The sequence below is a fragment of the Parambassis ranga genome, chromosome 21 (genome assembly GCF_900634625.1).
Source record: "Parambassis ranga chromosome 21, fParRan2.1, whole genome shotgun sequence".
NCBI classification, from domain to species: Eukaryota; Metazoa; Chordata; class Actinopteri; family Ambassidae; genus Parambassis; species Parambassis ranga.
In genome coordinates this window covers 15,924,549-15,944,782 of record NC_041041.1, presented here as the reverse complement: position 1 = coordinate 15,944,782, position 20,234 = coordinate 15,924,549, and the positions used below count along the sequence as shown (strand labels likewise).

The 20,234-nt window shown below is 38.6% G+C and overlaps 1 protein-coding gene across 1 annotated transcript in view; it reads left to right on the top strand.

Annotated features, from left to right (window-relative positions):
• Nucleotides 1-20,234, top strand: part of LOC114425961 (inactive dipeptidyl peptidase 10-like) — a 34,047-nt gene that overhangs the window by 6,842 nt on the left and 6,971 nt on the right. Inside the window, exons 4-21 of the mRNA XM_028392955.1 lie at nt 8,006-8,058; nt 8,597-8,678; nt 10,500-10,620; nt 11,263-11,417; nt 12,931-13,028; nt 13,105-13,228; nt 13,319-13,357; nt 13,830-13,937; nt 14,385-14,476; nt 14,556-14,603; nt 15,607-15,728; nt 16,541-16,588; nt 16,993-17,091; nt 18,291-18,360; nt 18,569-18,763; nt 18,872-18,926; nt 19,007-19,106; nt 19,384-19,484. Coding sequence (XP_028248756.1) covers nt 8,006-8,058; nt 8,597-8,678; nt 10,500-10,620; nt 11,263-11,417; nt 12,931-13,028; nt 13,105-13,228; nt 13,319-13,357; nt 13,830-13,937; nt 14,385-14,476; nt 14,556-14,603; nt 15,607-15,728; nt 16,541-16,588; nt 16,993-17,091; nt 18,291-18,360; nt 18,569-18,763; nt 18,872-18,926; nt 19,007-19,106; nt 19,384-19,484 — 1,710 coding nt within the window. The remainder of the gene's footprint in view (nt 1-8,005; nt 8,059-8,596; nt 8,679-10,499; nt 10,621-11,262; nt 11,418-12,930; nt 13,029-13,104; nt 13,229-13,318; nt 13,358-13,829; nt 13,938-14,384; nt 14,477-14,555; nt 14,604-15,606; nt 15,729-16,540; nt 16,589-16,992; nt 17,092-18,290; nt 18,361-18,568; nt 18,764-18,871; nt 18,927-19,006; nt 19,107-19,383; nt 19,485-20,234) is intronic.

Sequence of the window (20,234 nt, the reverse complement as noted above, 5' to 3'; positions counted from 1 at the left end):
GGTGGTTCTGTCCGCACCACTCCACAAAGCTGTCCACCACACTCATATACTCCGCCTCCCGACCTCTGCTGGTACAGCCCACAATGGCAGAGTCATCCGAGAACTTCTGCAGGTGGCAGGACTGTGAGCAGTGTCTGAAGTCCGATGTATAGAGTGTGAACAGGAATGGAGACAGTACTGTGCCCTGGGGTGCCCCCGTGCTGCTCACTATCGTGTCCGAGACGGTGTTCCTCAGCCTCACAAATTGTGGTCGACCTGTAAGATAGTTAGTGATCCAGGTGACCAGTGGGGTCTCTACCTGCATGTCCAGGAGCTTCCTATTCAAAAGGGCAGGCTGCACGGTGTTAAACGCACTGGAAAATTCAAAGAACATGATTCTAACAGTGTTACCTGCCTCCTCCAAGTAGGTGTGTGCTCTGTGCAGCAGGTAGATGATGGCGTCCTCCACTCCAATACGGGAGTGCTAAAGTGCTTAGTTTAAAATCAGAGAGTTTGATTAAATCTATGCATTTTAGTATAAGCCATTTTATATTTTATTATAGTCCCAGTTTATGCCTGCTAGATAGTACAATAGAAACTTACAGAATGACAACATACATGAAGCATGTATCTTCAACTTCCAGTGAAGCTACTGCTTGACTAGAGAGACAAAAACAGTTTGAGTCAATAGATCCGTTTATTGATGTAATATAAAAATCATTACTCTATTAATATAACAGAAAATTAAAAAAATTGAAAACCTCCCTGCTGATATTAATGCGTATTTCCATCAATAGCTTGTTTAAAAAGTGCCAATATTTTCCTCATTTATACATCAAACATATCACTATCCCACCATTTGAAATGCCAGCACTACTCAGTATTATATTTTCCTGCTTATCAGTATGCAAGACCTTTAAACCTTACTGCATGTTTGTGGGTTCTGCTATGCACAAACACAGATCATAAAGCAACTCAGACATGCTTGTCATTTTCTGTAGGAAAAGGTTTAAATGTTTAAAAGCAACCTTTTCTTTCTCACTTCAAGGAAGACGTTTTCACAGATGCACTCTGGGTGACCTGAGCTGAAAAAAGCCCAAATGATAGAGATTGGTCTCATTTAAAGCACCTATGAATGTACCCATCATGCATCATGTGATATAGTCACATAAATGTTTTAGGATCAACAGTCAGTCCGAATAATGTATGCCTTAAAATGGGATTTGCAGATTCACACTTTCAGAAAGATTGTGTAGGATATTACTACAGCCTTGAACAAGCACAAAGAAAGCTTAATAAACATAACTTACACTATCTAAAGGCTAACATTTGTACGTCAGTGCAATTGTTGTGCTTGCCTCAATTTTCTGCAGTAAACTGCTGTACTGTGCAAAAACAGTAATTCAGTCCTTATCACTGTGGTATCTAAAAAATAAGTCCTCATTCAGACTATATAACACTAAGACCTCTTGGCATATTCTTTAAATACGTACAAATATGCAGAAACTGAGATTGCCAATACTAGAGTAAATAAAATCACCAGAAAATAGTTTTTGAGCTGCTGTGTTTGAACCATCAGTGCAAAAAGAAGGGAATCACATATTTTTAAGCTCATACAAGTGCAGAGAATGCTTAAGTCTGTAGAGAGCATTTAGTGACTCAAATTTTGGGAAATGACATTTTTTCGGAGCACAATGAAAGATAGCTCAGGGGAGGAACACAATAACATTGGCAGCACATGTGGCAGTTAATGGTAATTGCAGGTGTTGTGCCTAAAGGACAGCAAAATATATCGGAGTAAAGAACAGACCTCTGTGAGGTCGCAGCTGGTTACGAAAACAACAAAATCTAACTTAAACCATCAGGCTAGTACTAATCACATCAACATATCTGCTTTTGGTTATTAATGCTAACACTTTGTACTTGTGCAGTGTGTGAACCAGTGTTAATTTTGTTGATGAATCATTTTCGTCAGTTTTCGTTAACGACCTTTTTTTGCTGATAAAAATGAGACGATAACTAAATAAAAACTAACGCACGGTGCCAAAAACGAAGACGAAATGGATTGACACTTTCGTCAACGAATAAAAACGAGACGAAATTATTGATGGAGACGAGATCCAATCAGAGCAAATTTTGACTGTGGAAGGGAGGGACGAATCAGGAGACGGCGGCAGAGAGCCAATCAGAAGTGATCTCTCTGCGTAAGGACGTTACCCCGCGATGCTGGAAGAAGGCGTACTCATGCATAGCAACACAACACAGGAGAAGAACAGACACACAGACACGTTTGATGTCAAGACAAACAAGACGGTTTGCAAACCGCGCGGAGCGACTATCAGCGGTAAAAACACAATAAACGTGAAGTGACATTTGCAGACGAGTCATCTTAACTTCCGTTCAAAGATACACGCGACAAAATCTATAAATGAAGACACCGCTGCTGATGGTTTTACAGCATGTGACCTGTTTCTAAGTTGTCACTGAAGTGTTTTGCTGTAGTTATGGAGTATTCATGAGGAAGGTCATGACTGAACAGTGTATTCAGGGAGAGCAGCTCACTGTTCACTGGTTCTTTTGTGAAAAGGTCATAGCAATTAAATAAAGAGGTGTTTGTTTCAAATAACAAAAGTTAAAGCTGTGCCTGTTTTTATTGCACTTCAAGCCTTAATTATTTCATAAAAAAATATATATCATAGAATTTTAGTCGACTAAATCCACGGCAGATTTAGTCGACTAAAATTCTTTGATATTTAGTCGACTAAAACTAGACTAAAAGTTCAAAAATGTTGATGACTAAAATGTGACTAAAATCAAATGACATTTTAGTCACAAGACTAAAATAAAAACTAAATCAGAAATCTGCCATAATTAACACTGGTGTGAACTTCAGAGTGGGTAGTGTTGTTTCAAATCATACAAAGCCAGTTGTGCAGGAAGTGATGATAGCAACATTTCACTGCCTTATCTACTACATTTATGCTAGCTGTTTGTTTTTGTGATAGCAAATCACTACACAATGCCAAAACAGTTAAACATACTAATGGCTTTCACAATTCTTAGTAATGTGTGATGATATAGGAAACAGCCATGACTCTGCCACATCTTCTTCTAATGTATCTCATCTGATTGCTGTTATCACAGCAATACTGCAACAATAGCAACATATGTAACCAGTAGTATCTGTAATTTCAAGTTGGCTCAAGTTGCAAACTTCTAAAAGTTAGAAAATGTCATCTGTGATTCTAACTGTAGAGCCGCTGTATCCAAGCTACATATGCTACCAGCAGTGCTTGTGTCTCTTCTTATCCTCAAACAGACTCTTACCCTTCCTGCTGTGACTCACAGCTGCACTCTCAGACAGCTCCAAACTCTTGAACTGGCCCCTCAAGCCAGCCAACTCTCCATGCGTGAGGTTCGGCTGGCTTATGAGACAAGCTGGCAACAGAATAAAAATAACTGCATCACTGCACCCGGGTGTCTTGGACAGAATTGGCCGCCACCCTTGGCTCCCAGTAGCTCAGTCACCGTGCACACAATGCAGGAGACATTTTGATTTAGACATAACAGATTTTTTAGAATCTGCACATGGCAGGGCCACCAGGGTCTTTCTGCCCTTCATATAAGTGACTGTACAGACATGTATATACAGTGTGTTAAACTTGCTTGCTTAGCTGCTTTTGCCAAGCTTTGAATTCAAGCCCTGAACATGCATGGTTATGAATGGATGACAATGGTAAATTTTGGTAATGGTAACATTTTGGAACAATAGGCTCATGCAGAAGAAATATGGAGCAGGTTCTTACAGTAAAAGAGTGACTCAAGCAGACTCACACTTCAGTCCTCTCCTGTCAGACAGAGCAGTGCCACTCGGGCAGGCGCCATCACTGAGAGGGTGAGAGGACAAAAAAAATGGAGATAGACTTGAGGGGAATCCCTTAGCATGTAGTATAATTTAATGTCAAGTAGGAGCCTCTGCAAAATCAACAAGTTGTGCTTTTACAGCAAGCTACTCAAGCTGATTCCTGCTGTGTAACGCTAAAATCTGTGGTCCGGGTCACCACATCAGACATAAAGTTGATATTTGTGTGAGGGTCTATAACACCACAGCCGTGGATATAACAAAGAATACATTAAATAAATGTGTCTTTGTTATTTAACAGTTCTTTTCAGACACTAGCAAGTGGAAGGAAGAATGATGGGAATAAACTGCAGTCTTTAGCCCAGGAGCCTGTGGTTGTTGTCCCTTGTTGGACACCATGTGCTTTATCTTTAGTCAGTGAGTCAACACCCTACATCACTTCACTTTCATTGTCACTGTATATTTATGCATTAAACTACACAGCAGCTATTACTAAAAATTTGCTTTGGGTCAATCTTAAATGATCCCATCTGCAAAACACTTCTTCCTCATTTCTTGGCTACTCCAGCTTGTCCAGAACTCTTTCTGCCCTTTAAGTTAATCTCACCGCTGTGATCCAACCTTGATCCATCTGTAGCACAGATAAGGTACCACGACCCACAAATTATAAAGAAGTCTAAAGACATCGGCTATGCACACAATCCTAGAAACTCATTAACACTGCAGCATAGAAAGGGCATTTGTTTGCCACCATCTAGATGTGAGAGCAGCACTTTAAAGTGCTTCAGTTGTGTGATTACCGATGAACAGCTGGAATTCTTCTTCTGATATTTTCAGTGTTTATAATATCTAAAATGCAGTGGGGAATTGCTTGTCAAACAGTTGGTAGAACGTACTAATTAGGTGCTGCTTAAGTGGACATAATGTAATCAGTCATTCTACAAAGTAACATTCTCTGGAAGCTTGCATCACACTGCTCAGAAGAACATACTGTAAACTCAGATGAACCTTACTGTGCAGCATTCACGTGCTGCTTATTCTCAGGCATGCAGGTACCCAGATGTAAATTCTAACTTCGACTTTGATTGCTGATTTTATTTTTTTGTGAGCAGTATGTTGTTTTGTTCCTAGATTTTAAGTTAAAATTGAGTAAAGTGATTGTAGATGAGAACTGGGTGTTGACATATTGACTGTTCTGATGGTAAATGGGGAGGTTTGTGGAATAAACTTAAGAGGCTAGTGCAGCCAGTGGATTAACCAGTCGCTTGGTTTAACTTGCATTTGTAGAATTTATGAATATGAGTGATATGTATGGAGTGATTTTTTTTGTCATTATACCAAAGACATGCACTGTTTTGGGAAAGGTGTTGCAAAAGCTGCACACAGGAAAAATATATATTATTATTATACTATTATATTTCTTCACTTTTTTTTTTACTCTGCTAGTCTGTATGCAATGCACATACTAATACATAAACTAAAAGACAATGCACATGTACTGAATAAAAAGTAATATAAAAGAATATAAAGGATGTATGCGGTAAAGGCTAAATCTCCCTTTGGTGATCAATAGTCTCGTCTTGTTTTACTTTATGCAATTAAATAAATTGTGAATTGGCGAGTACCAGGCCGATGCCAGCCTTATTTCAACGTATATATATAAATAGTAGTTAAAGGCAAAAAAATAAGACTTATGTCGAGTAGTACTCCTTGCCAGAAGATGACTCATCATGCATGTCACATCCTGTTTAAATTATATTTTAAACAAATGCTAAAACTCAGTTGTTTGTGTTTTATTTTAGTTCCTTTATATAAATACTAAAACTCTCTATTGTAGCGTGACTGTGCTGCCCTTTTTTTTTAAAGAAATCAAAGGTCGTTCAAAATGATCTGGCATTGACTATATGTTCTATGTATTGAGATACACATATATACACACAAATACACAATACAAAGTACTAGTGGTATTGGTACTTGGTATCGGTGAGCACTCAAGTGTGAGTACTCATACTGTCTGAAAAGATATTGGTATCGAACATCCTTAAATTAGATTTCTATAGATGTCTATTATAAACAATAAAGCTTCATTTTCACACTGATCCACTATCCAAAATTCCTAATCTGACGTAATCTGTGGAGGGCTACAGCTTCACACTGGCATCCCTGTTAATAAAAGGAAATAAAAGGGAATAAAGTGCAGCTGATCCCTTCAAACCACTTTCCACAAAATTTCTGACAAAGCTGTGACTTTATTGCGCTAAAAACATGGCCTGAGATTGTTTTTGTTTCACGCAAGTGCTTTTAACAGGCAATGGTACAGTGTTCATTAGCTACTGCTGTCCCCACAACCAAAAACTGACTTTTTGCGAATGAGACGACGTCTTCCTCCGCTCTTCCATTTATAATTCTACGGCAAGAATATTTCAGTGTCGCTGAACCGTGTTGGCCTGATAATGAGCTCTGTGTGCTGGATGGGACTGACACAGCAGAGGTTTAGCGATGGACGCAGTAGATGTGTTCATCATCAGAGTGACAGGCTGAATCTTATGGAGAGTAATGGCGGACCCTACACCACTGTCTCATGCATTTATCATAATCTCTCTGCTGTACTGTAGTGCTGCGTCAATGGTTTCTATAGATTTTCGTCTGTTTTTTTATAGTCAGCACACTTCTGTGTACATTAAAAAGGCCATCATAAGGACTTATTCATACAATTATTACAAACTATTTTGCAGATCTGTTATTCATAGTTTGCGCATGTTAATGACACTGTAGTAAGCATACAAGTGTTTATTAGCCTGGCTGTAAAAGCATTTAGTGAAAACAGTATGTTGAAGAAAAAATGTCTTACTTTTAGATTACCACAAATTTGTTTACAAGACACTCAACCACAAGTCACATACACCAGCCTATACATTTGGAAGAGGTATTTCATAATCAAGCCTACTTAATTGCAATGGTAACAGTTGTCCAGGGCACAGCACAGTGTGAGAAGGATCATGTTGAAAAGTCTCAAACCAGACACACTGCATGCTAAACAGATCTAGGATGCACATACATTGATACTACTTCTGGCATTATTGGGCCTGCTCCAAAATTCAGTGGACCTCTCCAGTCTGTAAATTATGACTTGAATATGTTTCCTTTTTTAATTTCTCACATGTTTCAGTTTGTTTTACTTATGTCCTCTCTCTTAACCATGATGAGTCCAGAACAACCACAAGTACGAGCCACATTTTGTGATATGTGCTAATCCGTACGATGTGTCACACACCAGCAACGTCAGATTGTAGGATGGCTGAAATGAGTACTGGAAATTATCTTTAAGAACCCTATTATTCTAGTCTCTCTGTGAAGACACCACAGTTCAACACAGCGCTGCTGTCTAAAACAATCTCCCCATACATCCTCCTATCTTGTGTGTCACCAATGGCTGACAGCCTTATCAAGGAGTCATCACAGAGCTGTCACACAAGGGGGGCGTCTGCTGAATGATGCAGATGTCTTTTTTGAAGGGGTAGAAGAGCAGTTACAATACGTATTTTGCTTCCTAGAGAATTCTTTTCTGTATTGTAAGTAAATTTAAATTAGGAGTGAAGGCTTAGCAAGATGATCAGCTGAGCTGACTCCAGACAACTAAGCCTATATTGTTGAGAATGTATGATACAGAGCTTCCCTGTAATATTACTATAGTAAAGCAGCAGCTGATGAGCATGTGGAGATGTAATCATCTCAATGAATCATAAAGCAAAAATTAACTGAGTGGACAGTCAAATTTTAAGCTGAATCATTGCAAAGGTTATCATTCAGATCATCAAGTTGGTTCTTGGTGATACTTCATCTTATGCTGAAAGGCACACTAGAGAATACACAGACTCACTAGACTATCTAATGCTTTACAGTGTTGTAAATGAGGGTATGATCTGCAGCTCATCATCAAGCTATTTTCACACAACTCTCCATCTCTCCTGCCTTGCATTGCTAATCATTGTGTTACAATTTTGTTTTCTATTCATTGCTTAAAAGACATAGGTCAATGCTTTTGACTTTAATCAATCGTAATATCCAGCTTTGATTTTTTTTGTCTTATAGTACTTCAAAGTACTCTATTACATTGTTTAATCTATGAAAATTTCTTACTCAAAATATGTCTGTGGTTTTTAGGTCTACCATTATTCTTTCCTGGCATCGTATCTGATTTACAACCTATATACAAGGTATGAAAACAATTGACTAAACCACATCATAACATCTCTGACATGTACAACGACAAACAATGTGGGCCCAAAAAGTGTCTGCATGGTGTCTTTTGTCTTTTATAAATTGCCATTTTATTGAAAACTTAAGTCACTAAGACCTATTAAAATAAAAAGACTTAAACATTCATGTAGAAAGTTTGGCTTCATATTGTAAGTGCTCCTTTCTTCTAGTGTCACAACTATTTCTATATATTTTTAATCACAGATTTAGATTGCGGCAGTGACAGAGCCTCTGATTTAATTAGCTCCTGATTTCTGTAGCTCCTGATTTCTGTGTTCTTGTGACCTTCTCAACACCTTAATTATGCATAATAAACAGCATCACACCATTAAAAAATAACATTTGGAGAAAGAAAATGCATTTAAATATCAAGTGTAAACAGTGTCTGTTTATTCACCTCATAATAATTTGTTTGGAAACTTAAATAATAAATAAGATGAATGTGTAAATATTTGCTGGTTTGATGTGTGATGTGTTTTTTTTTTTTGCGTTAAGAGAGGTGCGGGAACTCAACCCACCGGAAGTGTCAGACTCTGTCCTCCAGTTTGCCTCATGGGGTGTTCAGGGTCAACAGCTGGTAAGTTTCAAACATGACTTGAAGGAATCTTCTATCATTGACTGCAAGGGTAATTTAATCTCCCATTAAATACAGGGGAAACGTGGTTTTTATTTCACTTGTCCAGGTCCAGACAAGTTTGGTAAAATGTTAATCCAGTGCCACTTGTCTTGGTTGCTCACACATGCACAACTCATTCTCGTTACTCAACTCAGTTACTCATGCATTAATAGTGGTTTTATAGTGGTCTACTTCATTGCTTGTTTAAGTTAAGTATTAACTATCTTAAATCAGTTGCTGTACAGCACACAGTTTAATTTGGTTGTCAAAACAAAATAATTTCACTGAGAGATGTCAGTGACAAATGTCACTGGGTTATCTGCACAAACACAAGATTAAGTCAGTGCAAATGGGGTGGTACAGTCATTCATAAAGTCAGTCAGTAATGACTCATTCACTTGTATAATACAAAATTCTAATATAAGTAAAATGTAATATACAGATGGATTTAAAAACATCTTTGTCAAAACAAACCTCTTGCTAATGTCAAATATAGTTGTACAGTGTACAATCCTGTATTCTTTTCTTTTTCTATTATTCCAGCATAGGTCTGGGCTGTAGTTGTTGGAAACCAAAATATCATCAAATATCCATCTACTCCTCAGCACTTGCAGTTATTCTGCCATATAATTCTTCACGTCTCATAAATATCACAAGAATACACACAAAATATTCATGACAGAATTCTGCTTTTATTGTTGAAAAATATTGTACAAATAATACAGATGCAGCATTATAGTGCCAAAGTTCAGTTGTAAGCTTTTCTGATGATACTATGACTGCAAATTATGAGGAGAAAAAAAGGACTGGCTTAAAATTCTATTTGAATATTGTCTAGTGGCCATGTCATCTGGATTTTTCCTTCTATGTCAAAAAAAAAAAAAGATATTAACATGTGTCAACTTCAGTTCTTTGAAATTGTAAGGGGCAATTTTTACAATCATCAGCTATGTGATAAACCAAACAATGAAGCAATCAGTGGAAAAAATAACAACAGAACTGATAATGAAGAGAAGCAACTTCAGACCTACGAGCATCATTTGAAAACAAAGAAGCTCTGCTGCATGCACAACGGTGAAAATCCATGTTTAATTCAGAGTCTTATGTAATATTGTTTTATGTATTATTCATTGCATTCATACAATCTTCTCTGCTCTGAGATAAACACAGATCAAAGACTGTTTCTGACTTGTGAGCGAAACTTAAACTGAACGATTATTTTGAAGAGAAGCCCGAAACCGATTCACTAATCAAGCTGTTGCTGAAAGACATCTTGTTGGGCGACCAGCGCTCTCTGTGAGTAATGCCTCTGCCGTGCAGAGCATTATGCACTGAATAATCAGTCCATTATTTTCTCCACTACAGACAAGGAAAGTAATTAAGCATTCGATAGCATATTTATCTCGTTTCCTCAGTATTTATACCTGCCCTCAGTGGAACCTGTTATCCAAGAAGCCCTGCAGCAGTGTGTCACAACGGTAATGACACAGTAGGATTCATTACTCATGAGCTCTGCATATTTGTCTGTGTTATCTCTATAGATGAGCTGCTCCCTGCGTATGTTTTTATCAATGAGCGAGTCTCTGGGTGTGATCCATTTACCAGGCACCAGCTTCTCAATTTGTTCAAAAGCACATTCTATCACCTGGGGAAAAAACTGCCTTCATTTCATGCGAAACCTGATGCTATCTCTCCAACTCTTTAGCCTGTCTCCCACATGGCAGACAACACAAATTCCTGTGATACAAAAATTAAACCAGTATTTTTTTTCCTATTTCTTAGATGTACATATTTGAAAACAACATTTACTACCAAGCAGATGTGAAAAGCAGCTCATGGAGGCTCACTTCCTCTGGACAGGAGGGGGTTATCTTCAACGGCATTGCAGACTGGCTGTATGAGGGTAAGAGGGAGGCTTCTGGACACATTTTGTACTTCTGTTTATGCACTGAAATCCAAGTATTGACTTCACTTTACACATTATGTTGGAAAAAAAAGTTTTGTTTATCAACAGCTGGTAGCACGTAATACATCACTATTGCCAGAAGGTGGCAGTAATGTATCTAAAACTATTTGTTAAGTACCGTTAAAGAAGTAAAGAAGAAAACTGCAACACACCTGTGAAATATTTATTGCTGTCAGTCATAACAAGGATATTTCTGAGCAAAGAATGCAACTAATGACTGGAAACCAACCCAAACAGTAAAGTTGGCAATCTTTTCAATATTCTGTCAATAACGTTGTCTGGTTTGGCAAAAAAAAAAGAAACAATTTCCATAAATCTAACTCTAGACAAAAACAATTCATCAGAAGGAGAATGGCGTAACCCAAAAAAAAAAAACATTCCTCCCATATACAGTGAAGAAATGTTTATTCCATGAAAAGCAGATATTTCACTACCACTGCCAAAAATAAAACATTAGTATTAACAAGATTCAGCAAAAAATAAAAACCTAGATGTGCAAAATCGAGTGAAAAATGGCTTATAGAAATTGAGATTGTTAATGCAAATCTACAATTACATTCAGTTTTTTCTGATTTCCAGAGGAGGTGCTGCACTCTCAGGCAGCCCACTGGTGGTCACCTGATGGATCCAGACTGGCCTACCTCACCATCAACAACTCTCTGGTCCCAACAATGCTCCTGCCCAGTTTTACAGGCTCCCTTTACCCGAGGGGGAGGGAGTACCCTTACCCAAAGGTGGGGATCATAAAGGTGGTTGCAACATATGAGATATGACATAACTGCAGAGGACCCAACAGGCTGAAATGCATTGGCTAGATAATGTACAGCAACCCCTGCTTGGGAACATGTCGCCTGTTATTGCAGCTTCATTGTATCAAATCTTTGCTATGAATAATACAGCTGCAGCCTCTCTGCTTCAGCTCAGCCATGAAGGTTAGTGAATCCTTTTCTTGTTTAATTCATGTTAACGCTGACTTGCTCCCTTTGAAGAGGGCTGGCTGTGGAGATCTGTGGCACTGGGAGGGAAAGGAGTGTGATACGCTTTAGTATGGCAAGTTAGCACACCTCCTATCCCTTGATGTGGATGTTTAGCGTATCAAATGGTTCTTAGATGGAAGATGGGTTTGGAGAGAGCTGGCAGAATGAGGGTCATAAGGTGACAGGAAAGCTCATTTGTTGGTTCAGACCTGACAGTAGATGGGGTGACGGGTGTTCTTTTTTTTTCTACCTACACAAACAACGCCATGCAGTTTCTTTTTCTTTCATGTATGGTTGATACGCATTAGCATATATGCCAGGCATGCTGCCAGCTCTGTGTTCAACAAGTCCAGGTATTACTCCATGCTGATATATTCACATATTTTTCTGTAAGAGAACATCAAGCCTTTCCTGTAGTGAAACTTGTAATATTGGGTAAATAAACCTGTAGTATTAAAGGAATACCAATCCTGAGCTCCTAAAGACAGCAGCTGCACTAGACACTTGAATGAGACAAGTATGCAGTGCTGCACACATACCGTACTCATCTGATTTAAAAGCTCACTGGTGTAATGACCACACTGTTGATTCATTTTAGTAATGAGAGTGAAACATTGCGCTACTACAGATAAGTTCTTGAGACGTCATTTCAGTTGTGAGTGGGTGCTGATCAAACAGCATTTTTATTTATTTATTTATTTATTTTTAAATAGTTTTAACCCAGATGTTGTGTAGCTGCAGGGGAAGGGAGATTGTAAATTAAGCAGGATCATAATAAACTCTTCTTGTTCCTAATTTGGCATCAGTAGCAGATTTTCCATTTTCTTGAGCCATCAGATACTGACCCTATAATAGAGATATTCTTAGCAGTGCAGAAATTGAGGGATTGGAGAGGACGTGAGCAGTAACAAATAAAAATAAGTGAGCATAACTGCGTCATAGTTACTGTCATCGTTTTGTATTTTTTAGATTTCTCTTGTCATGCAGACTAATGAGTTCTACTTTTGAGGAAGGCTTAAGCAGAGGAAAACAACTGGATTGCCCAAGGGGCTGCACAATATACAGCAACGTAGCGTGTTGAAACAGAGCTTTTTCATATTCTCATTACATTCTCTGTTATGAGTCCTACTGGAACTGTTCAGAAAGACAGCACATAAAAATAAGAATAGTGCAGTGTTGCTCGGTGCTCACAGTTATCCTGACATTGTGGATATTCCCTCAGATTCAATTAGGATGTGAATGTAATTGTACATTTATGCTTTCACTGTAGATGGGCCAAATCAATCCAACTGTCAGACTATATGTCGTCACTCTGGATGGCAGCTCACTCACAACAGAGCTGAGACCTCCTGACAGCTTTGAAAAGAAGTATGATTCAAAAGATAACACTACCATGTCACTGATCAGATAATCCTTCACTAATACCCATCACTGTCTTGCCTAGTGAATTCTACATCACCATGGTGAAATGGGTGACACAGCACAGGCTGAGTGTTCGTTGGGTCAATCGAGCTCAAAACATGTCCATTCTGACATTGTGTGAAGCCACAACAGGTGACTGCATGAAGGTAAGAAATGTATTCTGTACAACACTTCAGTCATCAGAAAGTTGACAGTAAATATACAGAAATGTTTAACCCTAACTCTGTCCAATTCAGAAACATGTCATGACATCAGACAAGTGGCTCGATCGCCAGGTGAGGGCTTTATTGTTCCTTAAACTTTACAGTTCGAATTATTGTATTTTTACGAACATCTGTTCGTAAAAAAAAAAAAGACATATTTTCACACCATCACTTTTATCACAGCAACATCAGGATCATGCCACATACACCAATCTGCCGCTTTCGACAAAATTATTTTGCACACCAGTGCTAGCCGCTACAGACATTATGTTTTCAGGGTGTTGGTCCATTCTTGTGAATGCGATATCTTTACATAATTGTCCCAATTTGATATCCACATTCTCTTAGACTAAAAAATGATCAAAGCACCACCAAGGCTGAAAAACAACATGTTGGCTTTAAGAACTTGTTTTCAATGCCACTAGCTAAACCCTGTTTTGCAGGGGAATCTTATTAGCTTCAGTTTCTTGTTGTTGTTCTGAACACTTCTACATGAACTATTTATAGCAGGGTCTGCATCTATGTTTGCTATTTATCTCCTTAGAATGAGGAGCCTGTGTTTTCCAAGGACTGCACGACATTCTTCATCAACATGCCCTTAAAACACGGTGGCCATGGGACATTCAACCATATCACTATGATCTCCAACCAAGTAAAACTATTGAGAACTTTTAAATACATTGAATACATTAGGTTAGGTGCTTTGTTCAAATGAAACTTCTGTGTACTTTTTTCTTTTTGTTCCCTTATCTGCCCTGCCTACAGGAAAAAAGCCCTCCAATTATTCGCACAGCTTATATGATTCCATTCTGAAGACTCATTTTAAATTGCATCCTAACTCCATTTCTTGAAACACCAGAGAATTAGGAGTACATTTACTTGAATATGTTAGGAAGAGTGTTGTACAGTGGATACACTGTGAGCACTGCAGGGTTGTGTGCCAGATAAATGTATGCTCCTGCAAAGATAAGTGGAGCAGAAGTTTCAGATTGAAAAGGTAGAAAAGACAACACAACCTTAAGGGCGTGGAGGGCAGCCGAGGTCATGCTAACATGGTTTCTGTGCTGTGTTGTGTTGTATTCATCGTTATGGCTCACAGTCAGACGGTCCAGAGGTCAACATCCGCCATCTGACCTCAGGAAGCTGGGAAGTCTCTAAAATTCTGGCCAATGATGAAAACAAACACTCAGTGTAAGCAGGACTTATTAACACCATTAAGATGCAACATGTTGAGAATTCTTGAATGACAGGTTACCTTAATATTTTCCAGCTATTTCCTGAGTACAGAGGAGGGTGTAACTCAGCGCCATTTGTACAGGTACAATATACAGCTTCCTTTGAGCATGAAAGACGAGGCAACAAAGTAAATATTGGGTTGTGACTGTATCCTTATCGGATTTAACTGCCATGATAGATAACTTTGATACCTTACTCTAAATACAAGTAGCCTGATGGCCATTAGCCTAGCTTAGCATTAACACAACTCAAGTATGCAATCTGTGCACTCACAAGAAATTATGTTACTAATATTTAACTGTAGCTAAGAGAGGTCACAGGTGAATGGCCACACCGGCCTGAGCTGAAAGTAGGGCTATAGTAACTTAGATAACCTACTGTGCTGAGCAGAAAAGCAACTCAGACTGACAACATGTCTCACATTGAGGCTGATAGGTTGCAACAGCAGAAGATCACATCAGCTCTTGCTGCTGTCAGCCAAGAACAGAAAGCAGAGTCTGCACTGGGCATAGGCTCACAAACACTGAGCAGCTGAAGACAGGAAGCACAGGCTGGTTGGATCAGTCTCAATTACTGCTGAGTCAGAATGAATTTTAAGACATAACGTGGCTAGTTTGACAGTTCGCTTTTTACAAAAAAAAAAAAAATACAAAAACCCTGAACTCCTCAGCATAACCAAGTTGACAAATGACACCATTTGGACCAGCAGTCATGACAAAAAATGTGTCAAATTTTTGAATTATATGTTGGCTTTTGACAATTGAACAGAGTGGGGAGGGGGGGGAAATCTATTGTTTAGTTTCCACAGAGGTGTAGGTCATTTTGCAGTGAACACAGAACAACAGAGATGAAAAATGTGACAGGTGAGAAAAAACACCTAAACAACACTTGGGATCCTAAAGGTTAAAGTACTGCAGATAAGGAGAACCGTTAGATTGCAAAAGTCTTTACTGCGTGTTTTATGTTGTATGACTGTTTATATAAACAGGTGAATATATTTAATATATTATTTAAGTCAAACCTTGAAAATATTTCTTAGTTGTTTTCTGGTGTCTTCTCAAAGCTGTGTCATTTTACTCAAACAGGGTCTCCACTGTGGAGCCTTTTCAAAAAGAATGTCTGACCTGCTCCCTTTTCAAGTCCAAGTGTACGTACAACAATGCTGTGCTGAGTCCTAGCTATCAGCATGTCCTACTCAACTGCAGAGGTATGACCTGTCATATTAACACCATAGCTAAGTGCTCACCATCACTAGCATGTAACCATTATAAGACTGATCCATCAGTACAATAATCCATCACAACACGACAAATGTATAAATGTGCAAACATTTCAACACGTGAACGTGGATGACAACAGTAAAATACAATAAATGTTTTAGTGCAGGGCAACAATGTGACAACCATGATGTATTTAAAGTTGTCTGTCTATCCATATCGCCCCCACACCTCATCTGTATCCTCATATTAACTACAGTGTAAATATAAAAGAGCTCATGTTAAAGACACTGCTTGTGTGCCCTAATATGTAAAACAGGATTTCCATCATTGTAAAGATGCGATTTGTGGCAGTTCAGTCTTATGTGCTGTGATATTAACAGAATGAAAAAATGCTAGATAGCAGGTCTTAAGCAATACTGTGATTACTGACAGTTAAAGCTGAGTTTTTCAGCTGTACTTTACACATTGTTTACAAAACTCTCACCCTATAACACTGCATCAGGTGGAGGGAAAGACACATCTGATGTGACCAGTTGTACACTGAATTCTCAAATTAGTTGTCTGAAAGCAGGGCTGACTCTAATCAAGTGATCCATTGTTTTGGATATACTACACAGGATGTGCTCTTTAAATATGCATGCATAGTAACTTGCATGATAATCTACCCTTTACATGATATTCACCGTTTAGGATTTTAATTACTAGTATACTAGAAGTTGCAATATTTGCAATATTAGCAATGTTATTTGCTACTTCTGTGTTCACTAAGGGCTATTTTTAAACTGTGTTATTTTCCCAGGTCCTGGAATCCCACAAACAACTCTTCACAAACTGACTGATATGAACAGTAAGTTCTCTGGCACTGGTAAACTTTAACCAACCTTATCTAGACTCTTTCACTCCCTTGCATCAGGCATGTCTATTCACTATATTTAGGTGGAAGCAAAGATTATTCTCAATGTCAGCGAGCCTTAGTGTCTGCACTAATCAGCCAACTTGCAGTCACTGAGATTAAGTTATTTAATTTTATATTTAATAACAGAGGGTTAAAATAGGTTAGAGTAGCAAGACAGGAAGATGCTTTAAGGTAGTGTTAAGTGCTTGATGAGTGAAACAGCTGAAATTTCTGAAGTCTAACAAGCCTGCTGAGCCAACTACATAATCAACCATTAGTATACAGTTTTAGCCATGCAGGACTGTTTTTTGTCTAAGAGATTATTTGCTATTTTTTCTTGTTCTGTCACGCAGCAGAGTACAAGACTCTAGAAGAAAACCAAGAGTTAAGAGATGCACTCATAAACAGAATAATGCCCAAGTGGGAAAGAAGAACTGTGCAAATCAACAACTTTGGTAAGAGACTGAAATTCCCTCTCACCAAATGTTCATGTTAAATAATTTGTTGTCCTTGAGCAACATCTGTATTACATTATGATTATCATCATCATCTCAATTATCTCCTTTATCAATTTTTAAGTAATACTCAAAGGAGTTCAAGAACCATCTTTAGCTTTAAATATTAGAGGCATAGGCGTATATTATTTCAGTTAGACACGACGTCCCACCATATGGCTTCCTTTCACTAATCTGCGTTCACATCACAAACAGCATGAGGCCTTCTCAGCAGAAAGCCAGTCAGATGACATCCCTGTCAGGAAGAGCTAAACAGAGATGCAATCACATGACAACTTCTCGCTCTTGACATCGATGGGATTACTGTAGCACAGATATAAACAACAAGTGTATTTTCTATTACTACTTAGACTTTGGCACCTACCCTGTCCCCTGTCCTTTGTGGAAATAAGCTTTAAAGTGATAGAAAACCTCGCAACTGCCTCTTTTATTCCAATACAAACAGAATAGACAAAACCAGAACTGACTCATTTCTCCAACTTGTGCCTTTTTTCACATTTTTGCACAAAATCTTGGTCTACAATCTAGAAAATTTGCCTTTTTACATACAGTCTGGTTAGATGCCTACTACAGCAATCCCACTGCAATTGCACAGTCTAGTTTTCAAAAATACACCCGAGCCATCATCATTGAAAGAAGTCTCAGAGGCACATAAATCACAAGGTAGTACAGTGGGTACAGAAAGTATTCAGACCTCCTTAAATGTTTCACTCTGTTATATTGCCGCCAACCTGCAGTGAGCTGTAAGGTCTTACATAGACAGGTGTGTGGCTTTCCTAATCAAGTCCAATCAGTATCATAACACAGCTGGACTCAAATGAAGGTGTAGAACCATCTGCCTCCTCATTTCAACTTTCCCCCTACATTACATTCTGAATCAGAATTCACAACGTCTATGGAAATGCAGTCCAAAAAGTAGTCAAAAAGTCTTAAACCCAAAACAAGGGTTTGCGTTACCCCTAGACCCACTGAAATTTCTGTTCAGCAGTTTTTTTATTATTAATGAAAATATACCATGTTAACCTGACCATGCAGTGCACAGTCTTGAGGGGTGGGTGCACTGCATAGCAAAATTCAACGTGTCTTATCTTCACCACCTAATTCTACTGACTGAATGCTAATGCTAACTCATCTTGCAGCACTTCGCCTCGAGTTGATTGTTCCCATTAATTTGGATGAAGCAATGGAGCATCCACTTCTTCTAGTCCTGTAAGTAGTTTACCTTAAATAGAGTTCACAGCTTAGGTCTTAATCTGTATTATATTGTTTCAATTATTCACTTAAACAATAAAAAACAATTGAAAAAAAAAAATCAACTTTTGCAACAACAGTAAAGCATAATTGTGCCTGAAATGAAAGCTTTGCAACCTGACAGAAGTGTAAAGATAAAACAATCTCTTCATCTGCTCTTCCACAGTGACAGTGCCCCTGGTGGTCAGGCTGTGAGTGACCGCTTCTCTCTAGGCTGGGAATCTGTCCTGGCCAGCTCTGACCGCGTTATTGTTGCCCGTCTGGATGGCCGGGGCAGCGGCTTCCAGGGTCAGAGGATTCTGCATGAGGTTCACCAGAGACTGGGAACGGTTGATGTTCAGGACCAGATCGCAGCAGTCGAGTATGTTTGTCATTATATTTGTTTTTTTAATGACCCAGCTGATTCTACCTTTCTTTTTCCAGTTATAATAACTTTACAGACTGAACTTTCACCTGTATATATTTCCAGGCATCTGGTCAAGCTACCTTATATTGACGGCAAGAGAGTTGGAGTTTATGGAAAGGTAACAGACCCTGCACCAAAAAAAAGAACACCTTCTCTTACCCAGCATCCTTTAAAAGCTTGCATGCTGTCTTCTTCTAGGCATATGGCGGCTTCTTGTCCTCGCTCCTGCTCCTCTCACACAGCTCGTTGTTCAAGTGTGGCATCGCTGTGGCTCCTATAACAAGTTGGAAACTCTATGGTACGGAAGAGAAGCACACAGAGAATATCATACACACAATAGTACAATTGTCTGGTTCTAGCTTATACAGCGTACGCAGGTCTATTATCAATATAAATCATGTCTGATTTTCCACAGACGTCAAGCAACTTATGAAATTAAATATAGAGATTTTCAATATTATGTAATCTAGGTCCTCTAGGGACTGTGTTCTTATGTATGAACAGTCTGTGACTTAAAGCAGATAAGCTCAACCTGATTACGGTTTCACCCCATTTTCTTTTAAACCCTTATAAAGGATCAGCTTTCACTGAAAAATACTTTGGTTTCCAAGCAGGAGAACACCACAAATACCAGGTACAACTGAATGTCAATATCTTAGGCTCACTTGAAAAGGATGTACTTTTATTGTGCCATTATGTTGTTCAGTCCTGACACTGCTTCATCACAAAATACACAAAAGTATCAGGTGAGACAAAATAGACAAAAACCTTGACCACAGCACCAATATCATAGTGTGCAAATGGGTCAAAACTAAAGGTACTAAGTAAGTAAGTAAGTACTAAGTAGTACTGCCTACTTTTGGTCATTGGACTGAAGTGCAAGTGCTTGAAACTGTTGAGCTGTTTACATGAGCCTAAAAGAATTTCTGGTCTTATTCCTCTAAAGCTCACAGGAAATGTGTCAAAACCCCAGACACCGTGAAAGTAACACTTTTCTGCAGCCAAAGACAGGTGTTTTTTTTGTTTGACGAGTAAATAAGTGGAGAGAAAATAATGCTTCATTCATGTCCATGATAATTGCCAGTATTTATTTCACAGCACAGTGATCTGAATACCCCTCTTACAATGCAACATTACCTCTGCCTGATTATAGGAGTCAGCCATTTAATCAAAACATTCTGTATAAAAATCATATTTATGTTACTGAACCAAAAAAAAAACTTACTGACAGAGCCCTTCACTTTTGCTACACATGTGATTTATTGTGAAGTCAATCTGCTTTGCTCTGAAGCCATTTGAGCATCATCTTGACTGCATTATGCTGAAAGGAGTTGCAGATCACTGTGCTCTGCTGACAAGGACCTCTGTGTACTTGGTTAAAATATTCTCCATGTATTCTGGTCTACCTCCTTGTACCTGCTGCTCT